Here is a 25,856-nt window from a genome sequence, read left to right on the forward strand (position 1 = left end):
AAAATAAATAAATATATATAAAAATAAAAATAACAAAATACAAAAATCAGATTGCACATTTTGAAATTATAGTGAACAATCCAACAAAATACAATGACTAAAACTACAATTAAACTTAAATGGAATGATCGTGTACCTACAAATCAGATTTAGATGAGAAACATACTATCCCTAGTATCTAATGTAAATTTAATTAACTTTAATGGAATACTTAATCATATAAATAATCAAAAGCATGATTAATTACTATCATAGTGAAAGGATTTTTTTTAAAAAAAAAAAAGAAAAAGATATTATTATTGATATTTAATTAGCATCGTTACAATGAGAATAACAGGTAAACAAATTACAAGATACACCAAGTAGCAGTAAAATAGACAATGTCTGGGTATTCATTCCAGCATTCCAATTTTAACATGTGTGATGAGGGCCTGTACTTTCCTCATAATAAATAGTCTTCATTAGATTGAACCGAAACATGGCACAAATCAACCCAACTATGAGTTTTTACAACGTAATCAACTGACAAACATCAAAATATGATATTGGCTTGGATTATAAACCAATTTTTACATAAACATGCACGCACAAAATGAATTCTAATTGACCAAAATGCCATTAAGCTAGATAAATGTCTCACCTCCATCCGCCCAAGAATTTGCCATTGTGTCATGGTGTCATGAAATCATTGAGGCTCTGGATTCGAACTTTCATCGCCCGCATCTTTTGTTCAATGCTTCCTAACTCTTCTTGAATTTCCAACAATCGATTCACATTATCTTGTGCTGCATCTTGGTATGGTTTGCTGATGACTTCAACAAATTGTGCAAGTTTATCTGTAGCTTGTGCGAGATCTTTCTGCATGGCATCATCAATATCGCGAGCTAAGCCATCAGCTACCCTTCGCACCTTCTCTATTGCTTCTTTCCGTCGGGCAGGAAAGTTTGATATTGCTAAGAAGCTACAAAAGGTATAAAAAATTTATAAGACATTAAAATCGAGCAATAAACTAACATAATACTCAATAATTTTTATGCAGCAAGCATTCATATAATGATAAACTCAGGAACAGGAACAGAAGTAACATCATACAATTATGATAAGGGGATTTTATTTAGAAAGCCAAAAGACTCAGTTCATTTGAAAGATTTTATGAAATTGGTCTTACATGCTGTTTGTGCTATGCCATCCATGCTGCGCATGAGTGAAGTCTACAACTAGGCTGTATATATGCTAGCTGTGTTGGCTCTTAGCTTGCCTAGGCTTGCTTAAGTCCTGTGCTTGTAATGGTTTAATGACTTGCAAAAGTAAGTTTACCTAAAAGACTACCATCAATATGTTTAATGCTTACATGAAGAAACACAAGCAAATTTAAGAAGTTAATTGAGAAAGTTTTGTTTTTATTGATCAACTGTGAGTACATCAAGTAGCACCACTAATGTTAAATTATGTTGACTTTTAACAGATAGCTATAAACCTGTAGTGGATTGTTCATAATGATGTATGCATCTATATTGATCCCAGACCAAGGTGAAGGTATTCAATTATTTAAAATCTCAACAAGGACATGGCAAGTGATTAAAACTAGCGTAAACAGGTCAAAATATTGGGAGAGTGGCAAGACAACTTGAAGAATCAGGGTATAGGTGACAGAAGACCTACCAAAAGCGGAGCAAGCCATTAACTCTGCCAAAACAAATTCCTAAATGAAAATAGATGTGAAACACAAAATAAGTATTATGCTCTCCTCTGTGTACAAGTAAAGAAAACTATGTAATCTCTCCACCTAGTTGTTTGAGTATTGAAGCCAATTCATTATATGTTCACTGAAGTTCACGAAAAAGGAACATAAAGGCCATATAGAGTATAATGAAAAGAAAGAACGCGCAAAAAATTGAACTTCATACCCGCCAGCAGAACAGAAGGCAAGAGCAAGAAGATCTTCCAATGTCGTTGGCAAGACAGATGTTAGAAGAGAAGCAGAAAGTCCAGCAGCTCCAAGCCCTCCAAAAGTTCCTAAAACCTGGAGCAATTGTGATGACATCAATGCAACCATAGTTAAATGGCTAAAGGTGCAGCATTTGCATCGATAACTGATTAATGAGAATTGGAATGAAAAATTGCAGAAGAAAGCCTTTCAAACCAAATGGACTGGTGCATGTTTTGCCAATTTTTAAGGAAAGTTTCCTTTTAGCCACAGCTTTGAAATAATAAGGGAAATGGCCATACTCAACTTATAGAAAGAAAATGGCCCTAAGTTGCCCACATCAGATGTCAGGGATACCAACTTGGCTATTTCCTGTAGGAATGTGAGTAGACCAACTTGCTTCAGGCTCTAGTGTGAAGATTGGTTGGGACAAACAGAAGTCAGCACATTGGATGCGCCAACTTCAACTGGCATGGCTAAATGAACTACAGATAACCAGTGAGGATTAAGAAGGATCTTCTGATAAGAAAATCTGAGGCCTAAAATGTATTTTATGCGGTAAACTTTATCAACAATACATTAAAAGACATTATATATTCTTTTGGTACTTTGACTCCTCTTACTAATTTGCACCTCTGCAGCAGAGCCATGAAAGAAAGACTAATTGTTGAAATTTTAAATATTAATGCAAATCAACCATGCCATTTACTCTCTATGCATCAGATAGGAACAAAGGTATGCGAATTATTGTTGATGATATTCAAGCACAAGGAGTTATTCATTATTTAAGGTATGTTGCAGTTACATGTGCTTTTTGAATGACCGCTGACCTTAATCACCTGGCGTATCCTTTGTCATTTGTGATGGATGGGAGCAATATTTGCATATGCTCCATACACTTTTAAGTATTGTACATATAGCCCTTCGAAAGTCAGGAAATTTATGAGAATAGCCTTAAAATAATCCTATTTGCATAACTGGAATACATTAAAAATATCAACAAGAATGATAATCCTTATCACCAAGGCATGATCAGCCATAAAGATAGAACCAGTATCAACGAGAATGGTCCTTTGGGTGTGCTATATACAACTCAAGTTCTTGATCAAATATACAATTAGCACAAACCAGTGCTCAAGAAGTTAAAAACCAGGACACACAGTTAATATCTAAAGCAGTCCTGAAAAGCAATGCTCTTTGGCTTGCAGTTGCTTGGTAACAAATACGCGCCAGGGTTCTCGATTTGAATTCTTTTGACCACATGTCAATTACTGAGAATTTTGTATTAAGTTAATTTTACATACATAGCTATGGTAAGAGGAACAATGCTGATTGTATTAATAACAATCAATACCATGATAATAAACTTTTCAAATCAGAAAACTATGATTAACATATTAAACAAGCTAGCATGTACAAAACAGTAGAACCAAACAAGAAGCTAAAACAAGGAGCATCTTCACTCTGAGTAGTGGACGAAATTTGCGTCAAGGAATTAAGTTAGGTGTCTGCAGAGAATACAGATGAAGCAGAAGACCATGTAGAACATGTAAAATAAATAAATAAATAAATAAAGAGCATAATGAGATTGGGCAAGAGAAATAAAATTCCACAAAATGAAATACCAACCGCTTCACGAATTTCTTGTTCAAAAAGCCTAGCAGCAGCGCTAGCACTAAAGTTCTCCACCACTTTAATGCTTTGTTCATCTCCTTTATCAAGAATTAAGTAAGTGTCCAGATGCACACAATTCATTTCGTTAATGAATGCCTGCCATTTTTGGTCAAAAAACTCAATGTACAACTTCCCTTCTTTAGCAGTTTGGGATTGTAACCACATTGAGTACTCCCCTAGTAGTCCCTTGATAAATTAAAAACAGGACGAGTTAACAACTCAAACCATACAACAGGAGTGTGGCAAAAATGCTTATAGACAAGAAATTAATAAAACCATGAGTTAAACCAAGTTGTAAAAAAATCACTGCCAAAAACTGATGAATATGATCCAACAGCAAGGAATTGGCTCATACAGAAAATGATTAAATCTAGTCATCCAAAAATATACTTAACTTCTAAGAATAAAAGATTAGAGTTTGTAAGTTTACAAACCCCTAAGAAAACCAATAAAAATAAATAATCAATAAATAAATAACCCAAGTTAAAGAATTGTATAACACGTGCAATGCATGACAAGTATACCAACAATGGCCAAAAATAAATAAATAAATAAATAACTCTCTCAAGCACATAAATTAAAGGGAAGAATCAGAGGCAAGAGTCAGCATAATAGTAAGCCAATGTGTGAAAGAGACAAAAACTCCACTTTTGGATGGGATGCGGTCATAATCACCTAAATTAACAAAGAAGAATGTACACTGTGTGATGGCAGGAGGATAGAGATCACCTTTTCCCTTAATTTCTTTCTTCCAGGTTTCTTTGGTGTCACTATTCATTGCTTGCTTGTGTTAACAGAATGACCTTTTATAGTAAGGTAGTCAAGGAACAGATGGAGAGCTAAAATAACTCTCTCAAGCACATAAATTAAAGGGAAGAATCAGAGGCAAGAGTCAGCATAATAGTAAGCCAATGTGTGAAAGGGAAAAAAAAACTCCACTTTTGGATGGGATGCGGTCATAATCACCTAAACTAACAAAGAAGAATGTACACTCTGTGATGGCAGGAGGATAGAGATCACCTTTTCCCTTAAATTCTTCTTCCAGGTTTCTTTGGTGTCACTATTCATTGCTTGCTTGTGTTAACAGAATGACCTTTTATAGTAAGGTAGTCAAGGAACAGATGGAGAGCTAAAACTTAAAAGGATAGACGGACAAAATAGGACATTGTTGCAACTATTTTTGTATGGCTAATTTAATTCAAAAAGAAAACTTCATAACACCGCTTGCAAGTTCTACAAAAAGTCAAAACATGTTCATAATTTAGCACAGAGATTAAAGTTGTGGTCAAAACAAAGTTTCCTATAATCTGCTATAGCTAATTATAGATGATTGTGCTAATCAAACTATCAAGAGATGGTTGGATCGCATCAAAATTTTTTAGTGAGTTCATGTTTCGGCTTGGAATTCATTGCCGGGATATGGCGCTCCTCCTGCCATTCTTTTTTGGATTTTTGCTTATTAACTCGTAAAAATACTGACTTTATTTCCCTCAAATGCCCTTTTCATCAAACTTTATTCCATAATGCAGTCATGGAGCACATGGTGAACTACAAAAATTTTAAAAGGATAAACAAAAAGGATTAGGAAAATAATGGAACCATTACCACATGGCAATTTTGATTAAAAATGAAACTTGCATTCTGCTGCTTTTGCAAATTCAACGGAAAGTCAAGATGAAATTATGGTTTCACATAGAGATTAAAGTTGCCATCAAAACAATAGATCCAATGATCTGTTATATCCAAGCAGATGATTTAGCTGGTCAAGCTCTCAACAGCAGGATAAATCACATCAAACTTTTTTAGTGACTTACTTCTAGGTTTGGAATTTGATTGCAAGAATATTATGCCTTTGATGACCTACTCTTCCAGGATTTTCATGCATTACTAACTTATGCTTTTTATTATTTGTCAAAGTACTTTTAATTGAACTGCTAATGATTATCAGCATCAAAATTACTAGCTCAGAAGAGTATATACAATTTAATTTTTTTTAAAAAAAAAGCACAAGCAGTACACGCATGAAGAAATAACCAAAAGGAAATAGAATAAATAAACAAAATTGCATTTGAAAAAAAAATGTGTTAGAAAAGACAAAAAAATTACTTGTGCATCAGAAACAGCAGGGCCAATAATATCATTTTGAACAACTGAAGTGGCAGGAATTGAACCAGACCTTTCACCTTTAAAACCATATGTAGAAATAAGATCAACCTTTGAGAGCTGAAGTGTGGATTCAACAAGCTCAATCACACGTGATTTTGCTTTATCTACCTGCAAAAGTTCAACACTTAATCATATCAAAATAGATTTCATAATAGTTAACTCACTGTTTGCATATTCATGAATGCAAACTAGGTGGCAAAGAAACAGCAAAGAAACATACCAATGACAAAGCCTGTTTCCTCCATAATATGCTCTCACTTGCCAATTTCACGGCACACTCTTTTACACTAGTGACAGCTTCCTTAATAGAGACCAAGTCTTGACTGGCATTTTCAAGTTCCTGCTTTACTGACACTTCACATGAATGTAGCAGACGATCAGCAATAGCCATTGGTGTTTTAAGCTTTAGCATCAACCTTTCTGATCCAGCATGTGTTGATCCATCCAGAAAGCTAAATAGATACTTCTCTAGCTCATCAAATCCACTGGTCAACCACCGTGGATCATTCGACAAAAGTTCCTCAAAGTTTCTCCCATCATAATAGAGTGCAAAAAGTTTTGCATCGAGTGCAGCGCGAGCAGATACCGGATATAATCCTATATCTTCTGAATTAAGGATCTTCTTCGTGTTCTCTTTGATAAAAGAAGAAGCCTCCTCAAGCTAAAATCAATCAGAATAAGAATTAACCAGAGACAAACGAAAACAGAAAATAGAAAAAATTATACAGATATAATTGGATTCCATGAAAAGGCAATAACTGCAAAACATAAGCAGAAACTACGAGTAATTTACAACTTAAACCTCACTGGTACTTCGGTAGAGATCCATCTTATTTAAAACAAATACAACTTTTTTCTTCCACTGCTGTGTATACAAAAGAAATGACACCTGAAAAAATATTGAAAAGCCAACAATTAAAAAACTTATACCAATGAAGTCATTGCTAAACTTGTACCTGAAAAAATTCAGGAGATGATTAATAATCTCAACACAATCATCAGGCCACAAGACTAAAATCAAAATAGACAATTAGAAGTCCCACAAGCGCTGATAAAAACAATGCAAAACTATTATGCATATGACCTCTTATTAGAAAAGAAAAATTACCAGAAAAAGATCACAGAAATCTCGTGAAGAATTCACTGAACATGAAGAAAGACATGAAAATCACCCGTGAAAGAATTAGAAAACATTTAGTGTCCCACTTTACATTCCATGTTTCTCAGGGCCCATGATTCCCTGCTATAAGTTTCAATAAATTAGAAATGAGAGATAGGTAGAAATCACAACCACCTTGACAATGGGATGGCTTAAAGAGAGTATCCCATGATAATGTGTTCAGGAAGGACGAGGTATGTACTATGACAAGTACTGATGTAAGAAATAATGGCACTAAAGGGATGAACAAGGGGTCCTTTTCATTGATTGAATTTATGTATCTTCATTTCTGTTCTCATGGACGGGATATGATTGTGAATGGTTTATCCATTGTCAGCCCAATTCAAGGAAAATTTTGCTTGCTACCCAGATAAAAACACACCTATCACAAACTCCAAATCATACTCACAAATGTAGAATAACATACTCCTTGAAACAAATAAATTTTGTATTAAATATTGTAACATAAATGGGCACTATAGAGCTGTTGACGTAAAATAAAGGTTAAAAAATTAAAACATATCTATATATATATATATATATACATATAGGCTTTCTATGTTTCCTAATGTCCCTGCCTATGTTTTGATATTCCAAAAAATGTACTATAAGTCTCTGTTTTATGATAATGCATTGTGGAAAAGCTGGACAAAATTGGTCGGATATTTAGGTGTCTTTTTATGGTGAATTAGGAGCAGATTCTTAGGAATATTTTCTATTTTTATTCTCCCCAATCTATGGCAGGCCATCATAATCCAAATTAGGAAAATTTTCCTCTAGTCAAGGAAATAATCCTGGCTGATTTAGATTGAATGTGTTTTTCCTAATAATGTGTAATCATGAGGTATGCCCCCTGGTTCTGCTTAAATAGCCAGTAAGGCTATTGTTTTGATCAAGTTTAATCAGTAAAAACTAAAAGAAATTCTTCATGGTATCAGAGAAAGTCTAAACCATTTCTCTTCTTCATGTCTATTGCCACACTTAGATGATAAAATTCATCAAATCTGCCACGGCGAGTGAATTCGAGAGTGGCACATCCAACCTAAACTCCGACCAAATGGTCAACCCCTCTTTCAACCAATATCTTAGAAAATAGCTTGATGCCAATTACTGGGCACAAGCTTAATGGCCATGATTTCAATTTGTGGTCTCAATCTGTAATGATTTTGGTGTGCGGGAAAGGAAAGGAAGATTATCTTACCAACGTTGCAGTTCAACAACAAAAGGACAGTCCTGCCTATCGAACTTGGAAGGTGGAAAATAACCTCATGATGTCCTGGCTGCTAAACTCCATGGCCAATAAGACAGGTGAAAGCCTCATGTATTACAAGACATCAAAAGAAATATGGGAAGCAGCCCATGACACGTACTCAAACAAAGACAATACTTTTGCTGTGTTTGAAATTAAGGGAATCCTAGGCAATCTGAGGTAGGGAGAGTCATCGGTCACAGAATATTTCAACCAATTAATGTAGTGCTGGCAACAATTGGATATCGTGGATAATGTCTCATGGATATGCGTTGCGGATGGCAAACAATATAAGCAGATCCAAAAGAAGTAAAGGATTTACAAGTTTTTATTGGGGCTAACTCAGGCTCTTCATGAGGTTCGTGGATGAATTCTCAGCACCAAACCTATACCTAGTGTCTGTGAGGCCTTTGCAGAAATGAGGAGGAAGAAGACTCAGAGAAAGGTAATGCTGGGAACGATGAACGATGGCAGGACATTCAAATCTAGAAGGATCTGCCCTTGTAGTAAAGGAACAATTCTTGAACTCTTTCCGTGGAGGACAGAAAAATCAATATGGCATTAATACAACCCAAAGGTGAGGCAACTGTCCATGGTGTGATCACTGCAAATAGCAGGGCATACAAAGGAAGCGCGTTGGAAAATGCATGGTAAACCAGCAAATTGGCAACCTTCTTCCACTCGATCATTTCAAGCAAGCCACGGGAATGTCGCAGCAACTAAAAATCAAAAATCTTAAGGAACCAACCCATTCAACCAATAGTAAATAGAAGCCTTAAGAAAAATGTTGCAAAACACAATCTACAGTGCACTTAAATCTAATGAAGGCAATACAACAACTGTGGCACAAAAAGGTAATTCCTATACTGCTCTAAGCGCAAAGAAAAATCCTATACAGTGGATTGTTGATTCAGGAGCATCAGATCACATAATAGGGAATATTACAACCTTTAGTGATTTAAAATCTGCCACAAATGGAACATTTGTCAAAATTGCCGACGGAACTGTTGCACATATAAATTGCATTATAAACATCATGCATTTAGCTAGTATTCATGCATTTTTCCTAGTTTTTATGGTCATTTCCCTTTCTCCTTGTACAATCTACTTTTTCTAGTTGTTTTCATTGTAGGAAGCTGGAATTGGCTGAGAAACCTGGAGACTGTGAAGAAACACAGCCTATCTGTGGTCTGCGAGAAGTACCTGTGGTCCATAAAGTGACTGGGGCCCAGCTTTTATCTTTTGGCTATAAAAAGGACCATAAAGGGGCTTTAGGGAAGGAAGGAAGGTCAGGAAAAGGGGCTGGCGGCTAGAAAGGCAGAAGGGAAGCTTTGAAGACCTGGAGAAAGTTGAAGAAGGAGGGGAGAGCTGAAAATTGAAGATCAAACCCTGTGGACATCATAGGGAGTCCTCTCAGCTTGCTTGTTGTGCTGCTTTCTGCAGAATTACTATTCTTTCTATCTTTTTCTTTGTAACTGAGATGGTGTGTGAGTAGAACTTTTCTTAAGTTTGGGATTAACCCAAGGTGTTTTGTGTATGATGTGTTGATACCTTTTGTATGGATCTTTTATGCTTAATGGTAGATTTCTTGAGTTGATTTCTGATTTGTGTCAAAGCTTGTGATTGTGAAAGCATTGCTTGCTATCTTAGAGATCTAGGTTGGCTGAGAGGTTAACTTGGGTCTTGGAACCTCTTTAATCACCCTGAATATACCGAAAGGTAATTCTTGAGGGTCTTTGCCTTAATCAATCGTACTTAATCGGGTTTTTGAAGAGGTTTATCTACCACGAAAGTAGGAGGTAGCCTAATCAAGATCTAACTTGTTATCTCTTGAAAGAGAGTGACAAGTAGTTTAGGATTAATGCCCTTCAAGAGATCTACCCAATTATAACCTAGATCCAACACATCGCTCATATTATACCTTGTGGTGAGTTCCCAAACCTAAGTTTATATTAGCTCTGAAAGTACGATCCAGCGACCCGTGTCCCTTCACATCGATTGTGTTTCATTCCTTGTTTATTGTTGTTCTTAATTCTCATCTTTTTTTAATTGTCTAGATAACCTCTTGTTGCAATAGGTTGGTAATTACACTTGGTCCTCGTGGGATCGATACTTATTTACTACTTGGAAAAAAAACCGTGCGCTTGCGGTTGTGCAACAGGAACCCACTAAGAAGTGACTGGTTCAATGATCATATCCAAGGAAATCATTCTAAAATCACTCCTATTTGTGCCTAATTTAGACTATAATTTGTTGTCTATTAGTAAACTCACAAAAAATCTTAATTGTATCACTAAATTCTCTTCTACCTTGTGTGAATCAGGCTTTGCTATGGCATTTTAGGTTAGGTCATCCAAGCTTTATATATTTGAAAAAGTTGTTTCGCAATATGATCGATAAAAGTGTATCTTTCTTTCAATGTCAAGTCTGTCAATTATCTAAACATCTGAGAAATTCCTTTCCTATTCATCCATACAAAAAATCTCTCATTTTTTTTGTATGATCCATAGTGATATTTGGGGGACATCAAGTATCAAAAATATTTCGAGACATCGGTGGTTTGTCACATTCATGGATGATCATACCCGTATCACTTGGCTCTTTCTAATGAAGAAAAAAAAATCAGAAGTAGGACAAAATTTTCAGAACTTTCACAAAATGATTGAAAAGTCGTTTCGCACCAAAGTCCAAATCCTGAAAACTGTAATGCCAGAGAATTCTTTCATTCCGTCCTTGGGACATCTTAGTGAACATGGTATTATTCACCTTAGTTCTTGTGTGCCACAACAAAACAATATTGCTGAACAGAAAAATAAACACTTGTTGAAAGTTACATGTTCTTTAATGTTGACAGCTCTTGTTCCAAAACTATTCGCATGCGCGGGGAGAGGAGGAGGATGGCGGGCGGGGGAGTAATGACTGCTATATATTTGATTAATTAAATGCCTTCTTGTATCCTAAAATTTCAAACTCCATTCCATATCAATCTCTCATCACCATCTATCCTCACATTCGGTTCATGACTAATTTAACTCTCAAAATCTTTAGTTGTACGTCATTTGTCCATGTTCATCATCCTAGTAGCAAGCTTGGCTCTAGGTCCATTAAGTGTATTTTCCTAGGATATTCATCAAATTAAAGTGGGTACAAATGTTACTTTCCAGTCATAGGTTCTATAACACCATGGATGTTACATTCTTTGATGAGCAACCATTCTACCCCAAATCTGATATTCAAGGGGAGAATTCTATGGAGGAATATCATCTTTGTTCTATGGTTCCTAATACGTCTGTGTTTTCTAGTGTGTCTAATCCAATTGCTCCAAACCTAGTTCCTACTGTGTCTAGCTCAGATGAATCCAACCCTAATTTGTTTCTAGTATCTCCTATCTACAATCCTCATATTCCTCCCATCCCAAATGTCTAAGAGAATCTAAAAGAAAAGAAGCTGATTGTTCTATTCTAGAAGGCAAAAAGAACAAAAAGAGACTGAAAATTACACTCATCCACAGTATTGTTAAGAAACTTCCTCAAGCCCACAACGCCACAAAGATAATGATTCTTGTACCCTTGATTGCATTAATGATTTGGATCTGTCAATTGCTATGCAAAAAGAAAAACGAACATGCACTTTATGTCCAATTAGAAACTTGTTATCTTACGACAACTTATCTCCTGGATACAAAGCATTTGTTATGTCTTTGAGTGATATAAAAATATTAAGAAACATTCAAGAAGCTTTAGAATAGGCTAGATGGAAGGCAACAATTATTGAGGAAATGAATGCTCTTAAAAAGAACAATACTTGGAAGTACACAGAAATACCTACCTAAAAAAAAATAGTCAGTTGCAAATGGGTATTTGCAGTTAAGTATAACACAGCTAGAAGCATAAATCGATTCAAGGCTAGACTTGTCGCCAAGGGTTTTACACAGTCCTATGGTATTGATTACGAGGAGACTTTTGCTCCTGTTGCAAAACTCAACTCGATCCGTGTTCTTTTCTCTCTTACAGCCAATCTAGAATGGCCATTACAACAACTAGACATGAAGAGTGCCTTCTTAACCAGTGATATTGAAGAAGAAATAAATGTGGAAGTTCCACCCGGCCTTGATACGCAAGAAGTGAAAGAAATCATTGCATGGCCTTAAGCAATCACCTCAGGCATGGTCTGAAAAATAAACCTAAGTGGTAAAAAGGTATGGGTTCACTCAATGCCAAACAGATCACACAATGTTTATCAAGTTTTCTCATGAAGGAAAAACAACTATCATGATAGTCTATGTCAATGATATCATACTAACAGGTGATCACCTAGAAGAAATTAGGCTTTTGAAAAATATACTGGCTAGTAAGTTTGAGATCAAAGACTTGGGACAACTCAAATACTTTATGGGGATGGAAATAGCTCGCACTCGACAGGGAATCTGTCTCATAATGAAAATATACTCTGGATGTTCCTGCAAACCAGCCTTCACTCCTGTGGAATCCACAACTAAGGGGATGTTCATTTCGAGGGAAGTGAACTGAAGTGGAGAAATGGGGGAAGTGCCACTTCAATGAAATGAGGGAAGTGATATCACTTCCCCCCGCTTCCCCAAATTTCCCCCCATTTCTGGTGTCAGAAAGTGAGAATAGAATTGGAGAATTTAGGTGTTGAGTGAAATTTTCTGAGTTCAAAAAAAATTTTGAAAATGGGGAAATGAGTCTTAATAAATTGACTAACTGTCCCCCACTCAGTAAAAAAAAAATACTGAAGTGGGTTTAGTTCAAAATCCACTTCAAGACAAATGAACACCAAAAGTGGAGGAAGTCAGACCACTTCCCTCACTTCTCCCCACTTCCCCTGAAATGAACGCCCCCTAAGCACGAAATGGAAGAGGAAGCAAGTCTGACAGACAAAGGAAAATATCAAAGACTAGTGGGAAAACTAATCTATCTCTCACTTACTTAGCCAAATATAAGTTTTCATATGGGAATGATGGATAAATACATGAATCAACCAACAAAGAAGCACTTGGAGGCTGTTTTTCACATTTTACGATACCTAAAACAAAGTCTAGGAAAAAAGTCTTTTCTATGGAAAATCAACCAATCGAGGAGTAAACATTTTCCCTGATGCAAATTGGGTAGCTTCTTTAACCGACCGCATATGTATAACGGGGTATTGCACATATGTTTAGGGCAATATGGTCACTTGGAGAAGTAAAAAAACAGGCTGTAGTGCAAGAAGTAGCGCTGAGGCAGAATTCAAAGCAATGTGCCATGGGATTTGCGTAGGAATTTGGCTTAGGAGGATGCTAGAAGAACTAAGAGCATTCAATCCAATTCCAATGATGTTGCAAAGTGACAACAAGGCTGTCATTGAGATAGCAAGGAATCTGGTCCATCATGATAAAACAAGCATGTCGAGATTAATCGACACTTTATCAAAGAAAAAATTGACCAAGGCATACTCAAGCTCACCTATGTCTCAACTAAGCAGCAAACAGCAGACATATTCACAAAAGTATTACCTAGACACAAGTTTTGAAGACTTGAATTCCAAGTTGGGTATGATTGACATCATTCATCCAACTAGAAAGATAGTATGGAAAAGCTAGACAAAATTGGTCGAATATTTAGGTGTCTCTTTATGGTAAATTAGGAGCATATTCTTAGGAATATTTTCTGTTTTTATTCTCCCCAATCTATGGCAGGCCATTATAATCCAAATCAGAAAAATCTTCCTGTAATTAAGGAATAATCCTGGCTGATTTAGGTTGATTGTGTTTTTCCTAATAATGTGTAATCATGAGGTATACCTTCTGATTCTGCTTAAAGAGGCCACTAAGGGCTATTGTTTTGATCAAGTTTAATCAATAAAAGCTTCAAGAAATTCTTAACACATGAACAACAAGCTAAGAATTCAACCCTAACCAGCCATCTTGAATTATTATAGTAGTAACACTAATGCGCCTCACAACTAGTCCATAAATTAAAAGGGACAACGTCCCTAGGATTCCCACAAAATTTAGAAATACTTAAAACACACACAACTTCAGTTCCTTGCCTCAAAACTATGACATCCAAGTTGAAAGCAAGAGATTTCTTTGATAGACCAGGACCAGCCATCCAATCATGTCACCTAAAAGTCATATGACAAACTATAAATTTTCTTGACATAAGGATTGATATTACTGTACATAGACTAAATGAAATTTTAAATCCATTTAAAATCATGTATATCTAGACAAAAAAAAATAATGATAATTTATCTCATCACGTTCCACTGAAGCAATTTAAAGACAAAAAAGAGACATTAGTTGCTGTTAGATTTTATATTTTTGATACTAGTGGCCCTATATGGGTTCTATATGGGCTTAGGGGTCTTACACCAAAAAGTCTCAAGACTTAGTAACTCAACCCCTATACCTATATATAAACCCATTACACTTCTATCACACAACCGATGTGGTACTATATTTCCAACACCCTCCCTCAAGTTCAACTCGGTCGAACTTGCACAGACTTGTGCACCAGAGGTCTGTTTACATGGACTTGTACACTACTTGTGTCTCAGAGGTCCTACACACATGGAGGTCATACACACATGGACTTGTACCACATCGGTGGCTCCACTATATTTCTCTGATACCATGTTAGATTTTATATTTTTGATACTAGTGGGCCCTATATGGGTTCTATATGGGCTTAGGGGTCTTATACCAAAAAGTCTCAAGACTTAGTAGTTCAACCCCTATACCTATATATAAACCCATTACACTTCTATCACACAACCGATGTGGTACTATATTTCCAACAGTTGCTTTTAGAAATTTCTACCTAATTAGGTACTACTCTCCTCATTATCTAGTTCAAATTCAAGATCTTGATTTTTGGGCTCTTTGAAAGACACTAACATGAACTCAGCAAAAGGGGTATATGAAGTTCTTCCATTATTAAAAATAGGGTCTTGGTCCAGAAGTGTCCAAAGGTGGGGCACAGCTGTCGATGTCAATGCATGTTGATATCAATCAAATATAAGCAAAAGTTATAAATCATAAAGTACAACTCATGATGATCATTGCAACAATCCTATCTTGTTTCATTGTTCAGAAGATAGAAATCATAAGGTGCTGCTGAAACAACACAAAAGACAAAATCTTATAAAAAAAATAAAAAAATAAAAAAAAGAAGCTTACCTCACTTTCAGTCAATGGCCTGTCGGAAGACAAAACAAAGAGAATTAAGTCAGCACGAGGCACAAACTCTTCAGTAAGACGTTGCTGTCTCTGGAGAATCACATTTGTGCCTGGTGTGTCAACAAGGTTCATCTGCTCACCAGAAAGACATATATAAGTGAAAACGAAAAAGGAATTTTAGCCTATTGTAAAATCTTCTAAAGGAGGATGTTTGCATATACCAGGGAGAGAACAAGCAGGCCTAATTCTTGCTAACTTGCTTATCACACCAAATTATGTAAGTTAAAACTCATTATGTACACATAATACCTGTAAAGAAAGGAAATAATTTTCGCTCTTTCAGATTATGGATAAAGCAACCTTTACTTGCAACACATGAGCCTTAAATCCTGGGTTTCCATGTGTTATGCAATTGGCCTTCCAACTCTCCTACAAGGGAAGGGCATGCAGCTTATGATTACATAAATTGTATGTTTTCCTGGAACTGTTTCAAATTATGAGTCTCAGTACTGTACTTGTGAGATGTGATTCAAACAAATCCGTAAATGATATGGTAGTCAGTTTATTTCCAAAAATACTTTATGGTCACCAATTGCTTAAGTGATACATGGGGATTGTTAAAAATTTAAATGAAAAAAAAAACCAGGAAAAGTATGGACCTATATGACACCATAAGCACAAACTTCTTCATGTATGTGCTGAAAGTTCAACTCCCATTTGTATTAAAAAATGATAATTAGATTTTATAAATACATTTGAGGCATTACGCTGTGAGACCTCTTACAGTTAGAGCACCCCTACAAACATTCCTGATACCGCCACACACACACACTACAGTGCACTTCCCACCTTCTATGAACTAAATCCACCTGCCTCTCTACCTATAGGTATCAATGCCAAATTAATCTCAATTTCTAAAACGTTTGGCCAATTAGAACAAAACCATTTAAATTAGACTTAACTATTGCCAAAACTGGAGTTGCCTCAATTCAATAGATTCTGTCAGAAACCTATCTGATTCATGACTAGATTTTCCCAATTTTAAAAGCATGGTATGAATTGTGAATATAAATTTAATCAAAGTATCTCTGAACAATATTTTGGGTGAAACCTTTGAGCTTGACCACAAATATAACTGTCATTCATGCATCTAAATATACCTTTCAAGTAGTCTTTATTTTATCAAACCATTATTATTATTATTCCTTTTACCAACAAATTATGATGTTTTACATAATTAGCCAATCACTAAGAACCAAAAAATTAGACTTAACCTCTTATGTAAAAATTCATATCTCTCTGTGTCGAGGCACCTATATCATTCCACTGATTAATTAATTAATTAATTAAAAAAAAACCCACAGAGTATTTGATGATCGGTGTGGGGGTGGTACCAAATTTTCATTAAGCAAGTATTATCTTTGGAACTAATACAGATTCTAATCATTCTATTCAATTGATAAAGTGACCACACTTGATGCCATTTTCCAGAAACCTAAATGGGTAAACCATCTATTATTTATTATTTATGGACAGAGTATTTGCATTGCTATGGAGTAGACTCTAACTGTCATATCAAGTGAAAAATTACTTTTTGATAGGTGAGATTACAAATACAAACTTATTAAAATGGAAGTTTTTAAAGTCAAGAAACCCAAAATTTCCAATATCAAGAGAACACAGAAACTATGATAACATGAAATTTTAGAAACTAAAGAAACAATATCTTCGCTTCCAAATGGTGATCAATAATTTGTACTTCTATCAGTAGCTGTAAAGGTCAAGCAACTAAAGGTATTTGAAAACTTTTTATGCGATTGAAGGTAGAACCCAATCATAGAAATAAAAGCCAGTTATTAAACATGATCTAGCAGAAGAACAAGAATGTAATAGATATTCAACAAACATTGATAAAACAATAAAAAAAAAAGCTCAAGAGGACTAACTTCCTTAAGTATTGGTGCTGATAAGCAGATTATAAATTGCCCATCCGGATGTCTTTCACATCGTTCTTGCTTGTCAGATTCATTCTCAGAATAGCAAAGAAGAGTAATCTCATTTGTTGTAGGGACAACTCCTTCTGTCAGATATCTTCTACCAAGCAACGCATTTATGACTGTAGATTTCCCAGAATTAAATTCTCCCTGAAGATATTCTGAAGAATTCAAGATCCTGGCATTATAAATTTACTCTGTACAAGTAACTATGCTTGGAAAATTTGACTTAGAAGTCCAGGAAATAAGAAAAATCCAATGACAGATCGTTTTAGGCCCTTTAGATGCCAGTTACACAATCCATATCCTCAACAGCATAACCAAATGCCATCAAAAGGCTTTATTTTTTATTTTTTTTATTTTTATTTTTATTTTTATTTTTATCTTCTTTTTTTTTAACACCATCAAGACGTAAAATGCATAGAATACAGCAAGAATTAATAGATAAAACACCTAGTGGGAGTCATAATCCAGCCAAATCACTATGGTTAAGATATTGACGGATACAAAACAAAGTTTATAACATTACTCAATAGTCCAAACATAGACTCAGCAAGACATGAGCAGTAATTATCAATACGCATCAGCATGCCAGTAATTTTAACATTGTGCATATGATATTTACTGGAAGAATCATTCTGAAGTGTAAGAAAAGTTCTACAAAACTTAACCAAAAAAAATCTTTATGTAATGCATGCTAGTCTGAGAGAATGTAAAACTATTGCTGGCTTTTTATGAAGATTTGGGTCAACCTCTTTAATTGAAACATAGAGGAAAATCTAACATGTTATTGATGCTTAATTTCAGAGTTCGATGGATCACAGATTACAATTATAAAGTGGCTCTTTACATAAAAAAACCATTCTGCATAAAAGTGAAATGGAAGAAAATCAGACAAGATGTGCCAAGGATCCTCATTTACATTTTGAGTCTTGATGTGTCAACAGTCTTTCTAGTTATCAGAATAACATTTCAAACATGCTGCAAAGCTATACACATACACAAGCTAGCGCATCAAACACATTGTATGCTACGACAAATTTTCATTATTTATGATGATTCATGAAATGGAAACAATGAATTAACATTCTCCAACTAAACCACCAATTGCATCACAAAATGAGGGATGATCTGAAATTTAAAAATGCCTCTTTCATGGTGTTTTCTTTCTCCAAAAAGAAAAATGATGCTTTTACAACTACAAGGGCAATAGAATGGAAAATTTATTGATCCTTTACTTAATAAGCATGCAAATCACAAAAGATTTTTTGATCCCAGTGTTATTAAAAGCGAGAAAGGCGCTAGGCGCTCAGGCGAGGCGAGACCTTAGCGCCTCAACACTTTCTGGGCGAGGCGCCTTCAATGAGGCAAGCCTAGGCGAGCACTTTTTGCCAGGCCCCAGGCATTAAAAAGGTGCTCTTTTCTTATGTTTTCTCGATATAGGCCTTTTATTTAATGCTTGCAATTAGTGTTTATTGGAATTCTAAAAAGGCACCGTTACTAATAAGGTATGAAATAAATTTAGAGGGAGGAAAATTGGGTGGTTTTAAAAAGGCACGCTCATTGATAAAGAAATAAATTTAGAGGAGAAAAATTAGGAGATTTAAATGGATAGTTGCTATTTTTTAAAACTAATGATTAAATTAAGGAATTAACTAATCAATTAGAGATATTTGAAGAGGTAGCAAAATTAACACTTGCCATTAAAGTCTAAACAGATAGCATACAACAGCAAAAAAAAGAAAAAAAGATGAAGATGGAACAAGGTTGGTGTTTTGGTGGAAGCATGTGACTTTGATTATTCTAAAAAATATATATATATATATATATATATTAACTAGCGCTTTACTTTGTTTGGGCGAGCGCCTTTTGTGGTGGCGCCTTTCACCTCGGGCAATAAAATGTCTTAGCGCCTTAAGAGCACATAGCGCTTTTAATTACACTGTTTGATCCTACAACTTTATATAATATTTTAATTTTGGCATTTAAATTCTGTGCATATATGAGCTCATTGCCAACAGTTTAAACTTTAAAACCCTTTTAAGGGAGGCGTATATAAGCCATAAAGTTCTAGTTGAATTAACCTTTTGCCCACTCCCATCTCTAGAGCAGCGGGAATTGGTCTCAACAAATAGATCAAGGAAAATTTTGAAATCCAGGAGACTAATTGGTGGGAAAGAGAACACTCCTATTGATCTCACAAATAAAAACTAATGCAGATAAAAGTTACCCAATTCCCACATTGTACAAAACAATATTGATGACTGAAACTGAAGCCGGAATAGAGCCAAATCCAACACACAAGCATAAAACAGCAGAATTTGGCATCTGATGATTTATGCCATAGAAGACAAGAGCATTTCCTTTCAAATACTAAAAAGTCCCAGTCTAAATATGCAATCATGGTCACAAGACTTAATTGCTTAGTTTGAAACTCTGGACACCATATCACCATAAATTCAGAACTTGGTTGGAATAGACAAACATGCAAAGTCACATGTCGGTCATACAGGAATAATTCATTGGCTTAAAATATTCAGAATTCAAAATTTTCAAGATATTCCGAATTAGTCTAGAAAGTCTATTATAAATCTTACCAGAAAATGTATTCCTGCTTTAAAATTTTCAGATTATTTTCAATATTTATTACATTTAAATGAACAAGTTTAAATAATTCATAAAATTTGAAAAACTCACTAGTAATTTTGAAAATCCTCTTAAAAGCCAAATTATTAAATGGCATATTTGGAAACAGACGAAATCAATAATTTTGGGTGAATATTAAAATTTTAGGTGGTTTTTATACTTTTAATATATTAAGCAAACATTAAAAATTATAAATAAATAAATAAAACCAGAATTTTTCAAAAAGTTCAAAATTTCCTTGAGAGAGTACTCACTAATTTCATAAATCATCACACTTGAGAGTGTTAAGATACAAATAAATAAAACATCAATCAAATGGAGATTGAATTTTATGCTTTCCACAAATAACTAGAATTGTTCATTCACATACTGCGTAAAACAACAACAGCAAGTCTTCACAGGAAAATGTAATCATTTTCAGAATTGGTTCATAATGACAGCAAAATGCATATAGTTAACATAAGAAAAAGCAACAAGCTACGTAAAGGTAAATTAATAGCAGACTGCATGCATGAAAGCCATATCAAAATTTATTTGTAGACATACAAAACCTACATTACAAAAGTTTACAACACCTAATACTAAATTGGCTAAGAAATTCTTGCAAATGATCAGCTAGACTAGGATGCATTAAACATCATAACCTTCCAAACACTAGAAACAGCAACCAGATACCAGAGGCCTTTAATTTGGCCAAAATTATACAAGTAAAATCATGCATGCATTCTCTTAATATAGAAGAGGTAAAGTCATGATTACCACAATAACCAGCAAAAATGGTTCAGTCAGCCGGTTGGTTGCATCCACAAGAAGTGGGACCTCCTTCATCTACCATCAAAATAGAAAGAACCAATATCCTGTATTAGCTAGGGCAGAAACTATGTTAAGGATATAACAAAATCATCTGAAGGGCATTCCAACTACCAAATGTTTTAACATTAGAAGATCACCATTGGTGAAGCTTTGCTAATTAGAGCAACTGCTTCATGTAACAGTGCTTTTTCCGCTTCTATCAACTCCATGTCTTCATCCTTTATGTTTGAAAATCCTGCGAAACTTATTTGCTTATTAACCTCTTTTGTCACTACATATTCTGGAAGATGGGTAGAATCTGGATATCCCATCAAGCAAGTTTCTCCTTTCCAAATGTACTGGAGAAAATGGCTTCAAATCATCCATATTAAGAAGCTTCATATAATCTAATGACATGACCAAACCACAAACACCTCTTTGAAGTAATTTTAATGCCACAGTAGGTTGTAGCTTTTCCCCATGTGAGTCACTTATGCTGAAGAAAATAGGAACCTTTATTTGTTGTGTTATAGAGCTTTCATGTAAGAGAACATCATTTTCTCTCTCATTGCCCAATATGAGAAAATCAGCACCTTCAGAAAAAGATGCACTTAGTGCAGAATTTGCAGTTTGTACAATTCTTCCTACTAGGGGAAGGTACACAGAATCAGACCTGGATTTCATCATCATGTTCCTTGCAACAATAGCAGGAATACCTAAGAGAAAATGAAATAAAAAAAAAAAGATTTAGATTAAAATATTAAAGCAGTAGTAGCTAACACATCTAAACATACTAATGAAAATAAGAAGATGCAGCCCAATCACAAGTCAAATTACTCATTTTTACTGCTACAAATAGGCAAGATTTGACAGGAATTGTTTCCTATATTTGCTTCCAAAAAATAGTCAATGGTGTAAACTAGAAAGTTAGCAATTAGGAAAGTCAGCTATTTTTTATTCCTTGCTTTATTTCCTACATTCTTATATATAGCATGAAAATTTCAGCCTCAGTTGATTGAAGAAAATTCATCCTTTCAACATGGTATGAGCTCATATGTGGCCTTCTTGGTCTCAGCTATTATTGCTGAACATTTTTTTTCTTTGCTGTCCTTTGTTTTCTTAGCCTTCATTGCTGAGTACCTTCTTCATCATATCTGAAGTCAGAGTTATTTCCTACTGCCTCTATAAAAGCCAACCCAACCTGCCTGTTTCATAATGATTCTCATTCTGTACAAATTCCCACTGTTCACCTCAATGAGAGAAACTTTCTGCAATTGTCCCAATCTGTCCGAATGTAAATTTTGGGAAGAGGAAAGATAGGACACCTGACTAGTGAGACTCAAGCTCCCAAGAAGACGGACTCAATGTATGTTATGTGGGATGTAAAGAATTCCCTAATTATGGGATGACTTGTGAACTCAATGGATAAAGAGATAAGTGCAAATTGCATGTGCTACTCCTGCAAAGGAATGTACTCAGATGTCAGCAACTGTTCCAAAATGTATGATGTACAGCAGAAGATTGAAGAAGTTCGGCAGGGAGAGGGCAGTGTAACCAAGTAGTTTAATACGTTTAAGGATCTCTGGCAGGATTTAGACTTGTTTAATCATTATAAATGGAAAACCAGGAAGATTATAATCATCATAAGTAAACTGTGATAAGTAGTAGGATTTTCACATTCTTGGCAGGACTTAATGTTGAGTTTGATGAAGCAAAGGGCAGGATATAAGATTTCCATTGGAGAAGTTTTTCAGAAGTAAGGAGAAGACCTGATGTTATATTATCCTGGATAAGAAAGGGATGACTAACATGGCTGAAACATCTGCCCTCACTACTGAAGAACATATAATTCCCATTTGAAATCAGGCTGGAAGCTGCCCATCATACAACAATGAGCAAAGGAATGATGAAAAATCCTGAGCACGGTTTGATTATTGCAACAAACCATGTCATATTCGGAAAACCTGCTAGAAACTCCATGTCAAACCAGCAAATTGGAAAGGCAGCAAACTCGGGGAAGAACCAGCTCTGCAACCTCCTCAGCACATGCAGATGAGACCTTTAGAAAGGAGCAAATTGGTTTACTCTTAAAGCTGATGTCCAATTCATCAATTAGGATTCCCAATGCTTCTTTGACCCACACAGGTTGTGATTCTAATGCTCTTTCTTACTGTTCAAATTCCAAGCATTCCCCTTAGATCATTGATTCAGTAGCCACCAATCACATGACTTGTATTCCACACTTATTCACCACATATTCGCCTTTGACCAGGTAATGAAAAAAATCAAAATTGCAGATGGTAATTTCTTATCTATTGCAGGGAAAGGCTCAATTAAACTCAGAAAAATAGATCTTAAGTTTGTGCTTCCTGTTCCCAAACTTGCCCACGATCACTTATCGGTCACTAAACTGTCAAAAGATTCAAACTTTCATGTTGTTTTCCTTGATTCTCATAGTAAATTTCAGGACCAGAACTCGGAGGAAATGATTCACGGTGCTAGGATGAGAGATGGTGTTATGTGGGCCACACGAGAAGGATGTTAGAAGGAAAGGAAGAGAAATAATAATTTTATTCCAAATTAGAAGAACCTATTTTAGCAAGCATTTTTATGAGTCCTTAATTGTAGTCCATAATTTTAGTTTTCCTAGTTTGGCTGCAAAATAAAAAAAATATGGCATAATTTTATTATGTAGGAAGTGCAAGTGATTATTACAGAAATTGTGGCATATTTTATTCTTATAGAATGAGTGTTTGGGTAACAAAATAATAAAAAATTACGGAGATTAGGCGATTGACGAATGGACCGCCGGTGGATCAGTGGTCGGTCGCAGGAGGTCGGCCGAACCACCGGTGGCCGGTCGTCGGAGGTCAGCCAATAAGTGGGTGGACCGCCAGAGGTTGGCCGGACCACCGGTGGACAGCCGGCGTGTCACCGGAGGTCTGCCGGACAAGCGGTCGATTGCCGAAGGCCTGCCGGACCGCCGGTGGACGGTCGTCGGAGGTCGGGCGGACCACCGGTGGACAGCCGGTGTGTCACCGGAGATCGGTTGGACCGGGGGCCGGTCGCCGGAGACTGGTCGGACCACTGGTGACCGGTCGCCGGAGGTCGGCCGGTCGTCGGAGGCTGGCCGAACCGTCGATAGGCCCATGGCTGGTGGCTAGATAGAAAGGAAAAGAGAGACTTTTTACAATGAGAAAATATTCTACTCTTAGTGGAATATTTTTTTATGCCATAATACCTATATTATGCCATAATTTTATACTCTAAAATAAGTACCCAAACAATCAATATGGCATAATTCTCAGAAAATGTTAAATTATGCCATATTGTACGGGTTATGGCATAATTTCTGGCTGTCCAAACAGGCCCCTAACCTCTATTTAAGAGGATGATTAAATGAGGATAAAGGCAAGCAAAAGTTTGCTCAAATTACGGAGGCTTAAGACTCACTCCACCTTAACGAGTCTAAGGTTAGGAGCTCCCTTCAACAAGTATCATATCTCATCCATCATAGGCTCTTCACAAGGTAGGAATTGCAATAAGGGGAAGACACCATTAATCGAAGTGGATTTTCCCATGCATCACCTAGCGACTCGATCTGTGATCCGGTGACGCAACAGATGGTCATTATTATTTTAATGAGAGATCCTTCATATATAAAAATGCTCACGGTCTAAGTGGTATGAGTTCAAACTCTACATATGAACAAGTTATGCTTTGCCATTATAGACTAGGGCACCCTAATTTTCCATATCTTAAACATTTGTTTCTTGCTTTATTTAAGGGATGGGATTGTTCATCTTTTCAGTGTGAAAATCATTTTTTATCAAAGAGTAACTGTTCTACTTGTGTTTCAAAACTTTATCATCCTTCTAAACCACTTTATCTCATTCAAAGTGATGTATGCAGACCTTCAAAAGTAGAAACTTTGTCCCAAAAAAATGGGTTGTGACATTCATTGAAGATTATACACAACCATCCCGGATTTTTTTGATACATGAGAAATCTAAAGTCAGAAAAATTGTTTAAAGTGTTCTATAACATGATTGAAAATCATTTTCACACAGGGATAGCATCATATGTTCTGATAATGGAACATAGTACTTCAACGATTTTTTAGAAGTATTTCAAGAGAAAAAAGGATTTGACATCAGTCTACTTGTCGTGATACCCCCAGGAAGAAAGGAACTGCTGAAGGAAAAAATAAACTGTTACTGAGTTTGCTCCTGCAATTATATTTCCCATGCGAGTCCCAAAAATTTGTGGGAAAGGCTATTTTAACTGCATTATATTTGATCAATAGGATGCCTGACCATGTTTTAAAAAACATTACCATCCTAGAACGTTTTAAACAATTTTTTGCAGAATGTAGGATTCACTCAGATTTATCAATAGAAATTCTCGGTTGCACAGTTTTCATCCACATACCCATCAAATTTCACTCCAAACTTGATCCTAAAGCTGAAAAATGTGCTTTCATAGGTTATTCTCTAAACAATAAGGGATAAAAGTAAGTGTTAAACCCCTCAAACTAGAAAAACCCATGTCAGCATGGATGTCTCTTTTCTGAAAAACAACATTGCTTCAACAGAAATTATATTCAAGGAGGGATTGAGGAAAAGGGAACTGAATTTTAGAACACTTCCATTCCTTTACCGAATATAATTTCTGCTCCTTCATGATGCTTGAAACTCTTAGGCAAAACTTGTTCAAGATGTTGGAAATAAATGAGATCCAGGTCCATTATTCCAAAGCATAAATGAAAAACAGGCAGAAATACTGTAAAAAAAAAAAAAAAAATCAAAAACCTCCTGAGCTACTGGTTTCTAATTGGAGGAATACTCAGAGAAGTAAAAGAGATCTGTCTACTGTCCAGTAGTAAACCAATCAAATCTCCTGAGGGATGGCTCAGGAAAGACTTCAGGTAATCCTACTTCCTCAACTTCTTCTGTACCTTCAATTGAGTTATCATATCTTCATGTTCCTATAACCATCAGGAAAGGTTTCCAGAAATGTACCAATCATCCCATTGCCAAATATCTTTTTTATCACAGACTTTCATG

General features: G+C 35.6%; 1 protein-coding gene across 1 annotated transcript in view; it reads right to left on the reverse strand.

Annotated features, from left to right (window-relative positions):
* Positions 1–363: 363 nt before the first annotated feature.
* The window catches only part of LOC120265857 (probable transmembrane GTPase FZO-like, chloroplastic), a 36,497-nt gene continuing 11,004 nt past the window's right edge, over positions 364–25,856 (reverse strand). The window contains 11 exon segments of the mRNA XM_039273829.1: positions 364–961; positions 1,908–2,023; positions 3,557–3,787; positions 5,708–5,875; positions 5,988–6,428; positions 6,570–6,656; positions 15,359–15,490; positions 17,305–17,502; positions 20,758–20,826; positions 20,949–21,117; positions 21,119–21,506. Of these exon segments, the coding sequence (XP_039129763.1) occupies positions 670–961; positions 1,908–2,023; positions 3,557–3,787; positions 5,708–5,875; positions 5,988–6,428; positions 6,570–6,656; positions 15,359–15,490; positions 17,305–17,502; positions 20,758–20,826; positions 20,949–21,117; positions 21,119–21,506 (2,291 nt within the window). The 3' untranslated portion in view covers positions 364–669.

This window comes from Dioscorea cayenensis, chromosome 7 (genome assembly GCF_009730915.1).
Source record: "Dioscorea cayenensis subsp. rotundata cultivar TDr96_F1 chromosome 7, TDr96_F1_v2_PseudoChromosome.rev07_lg8_w22 25.fasta, whole genome shotgun sequence".
NCBI lineage: Eukaryota > Viridiplantae > Streptophyta > Magnoliopsida > Dioscoreales > Dioscoreaceae > Dioscorea > Dioscorea cayenensis.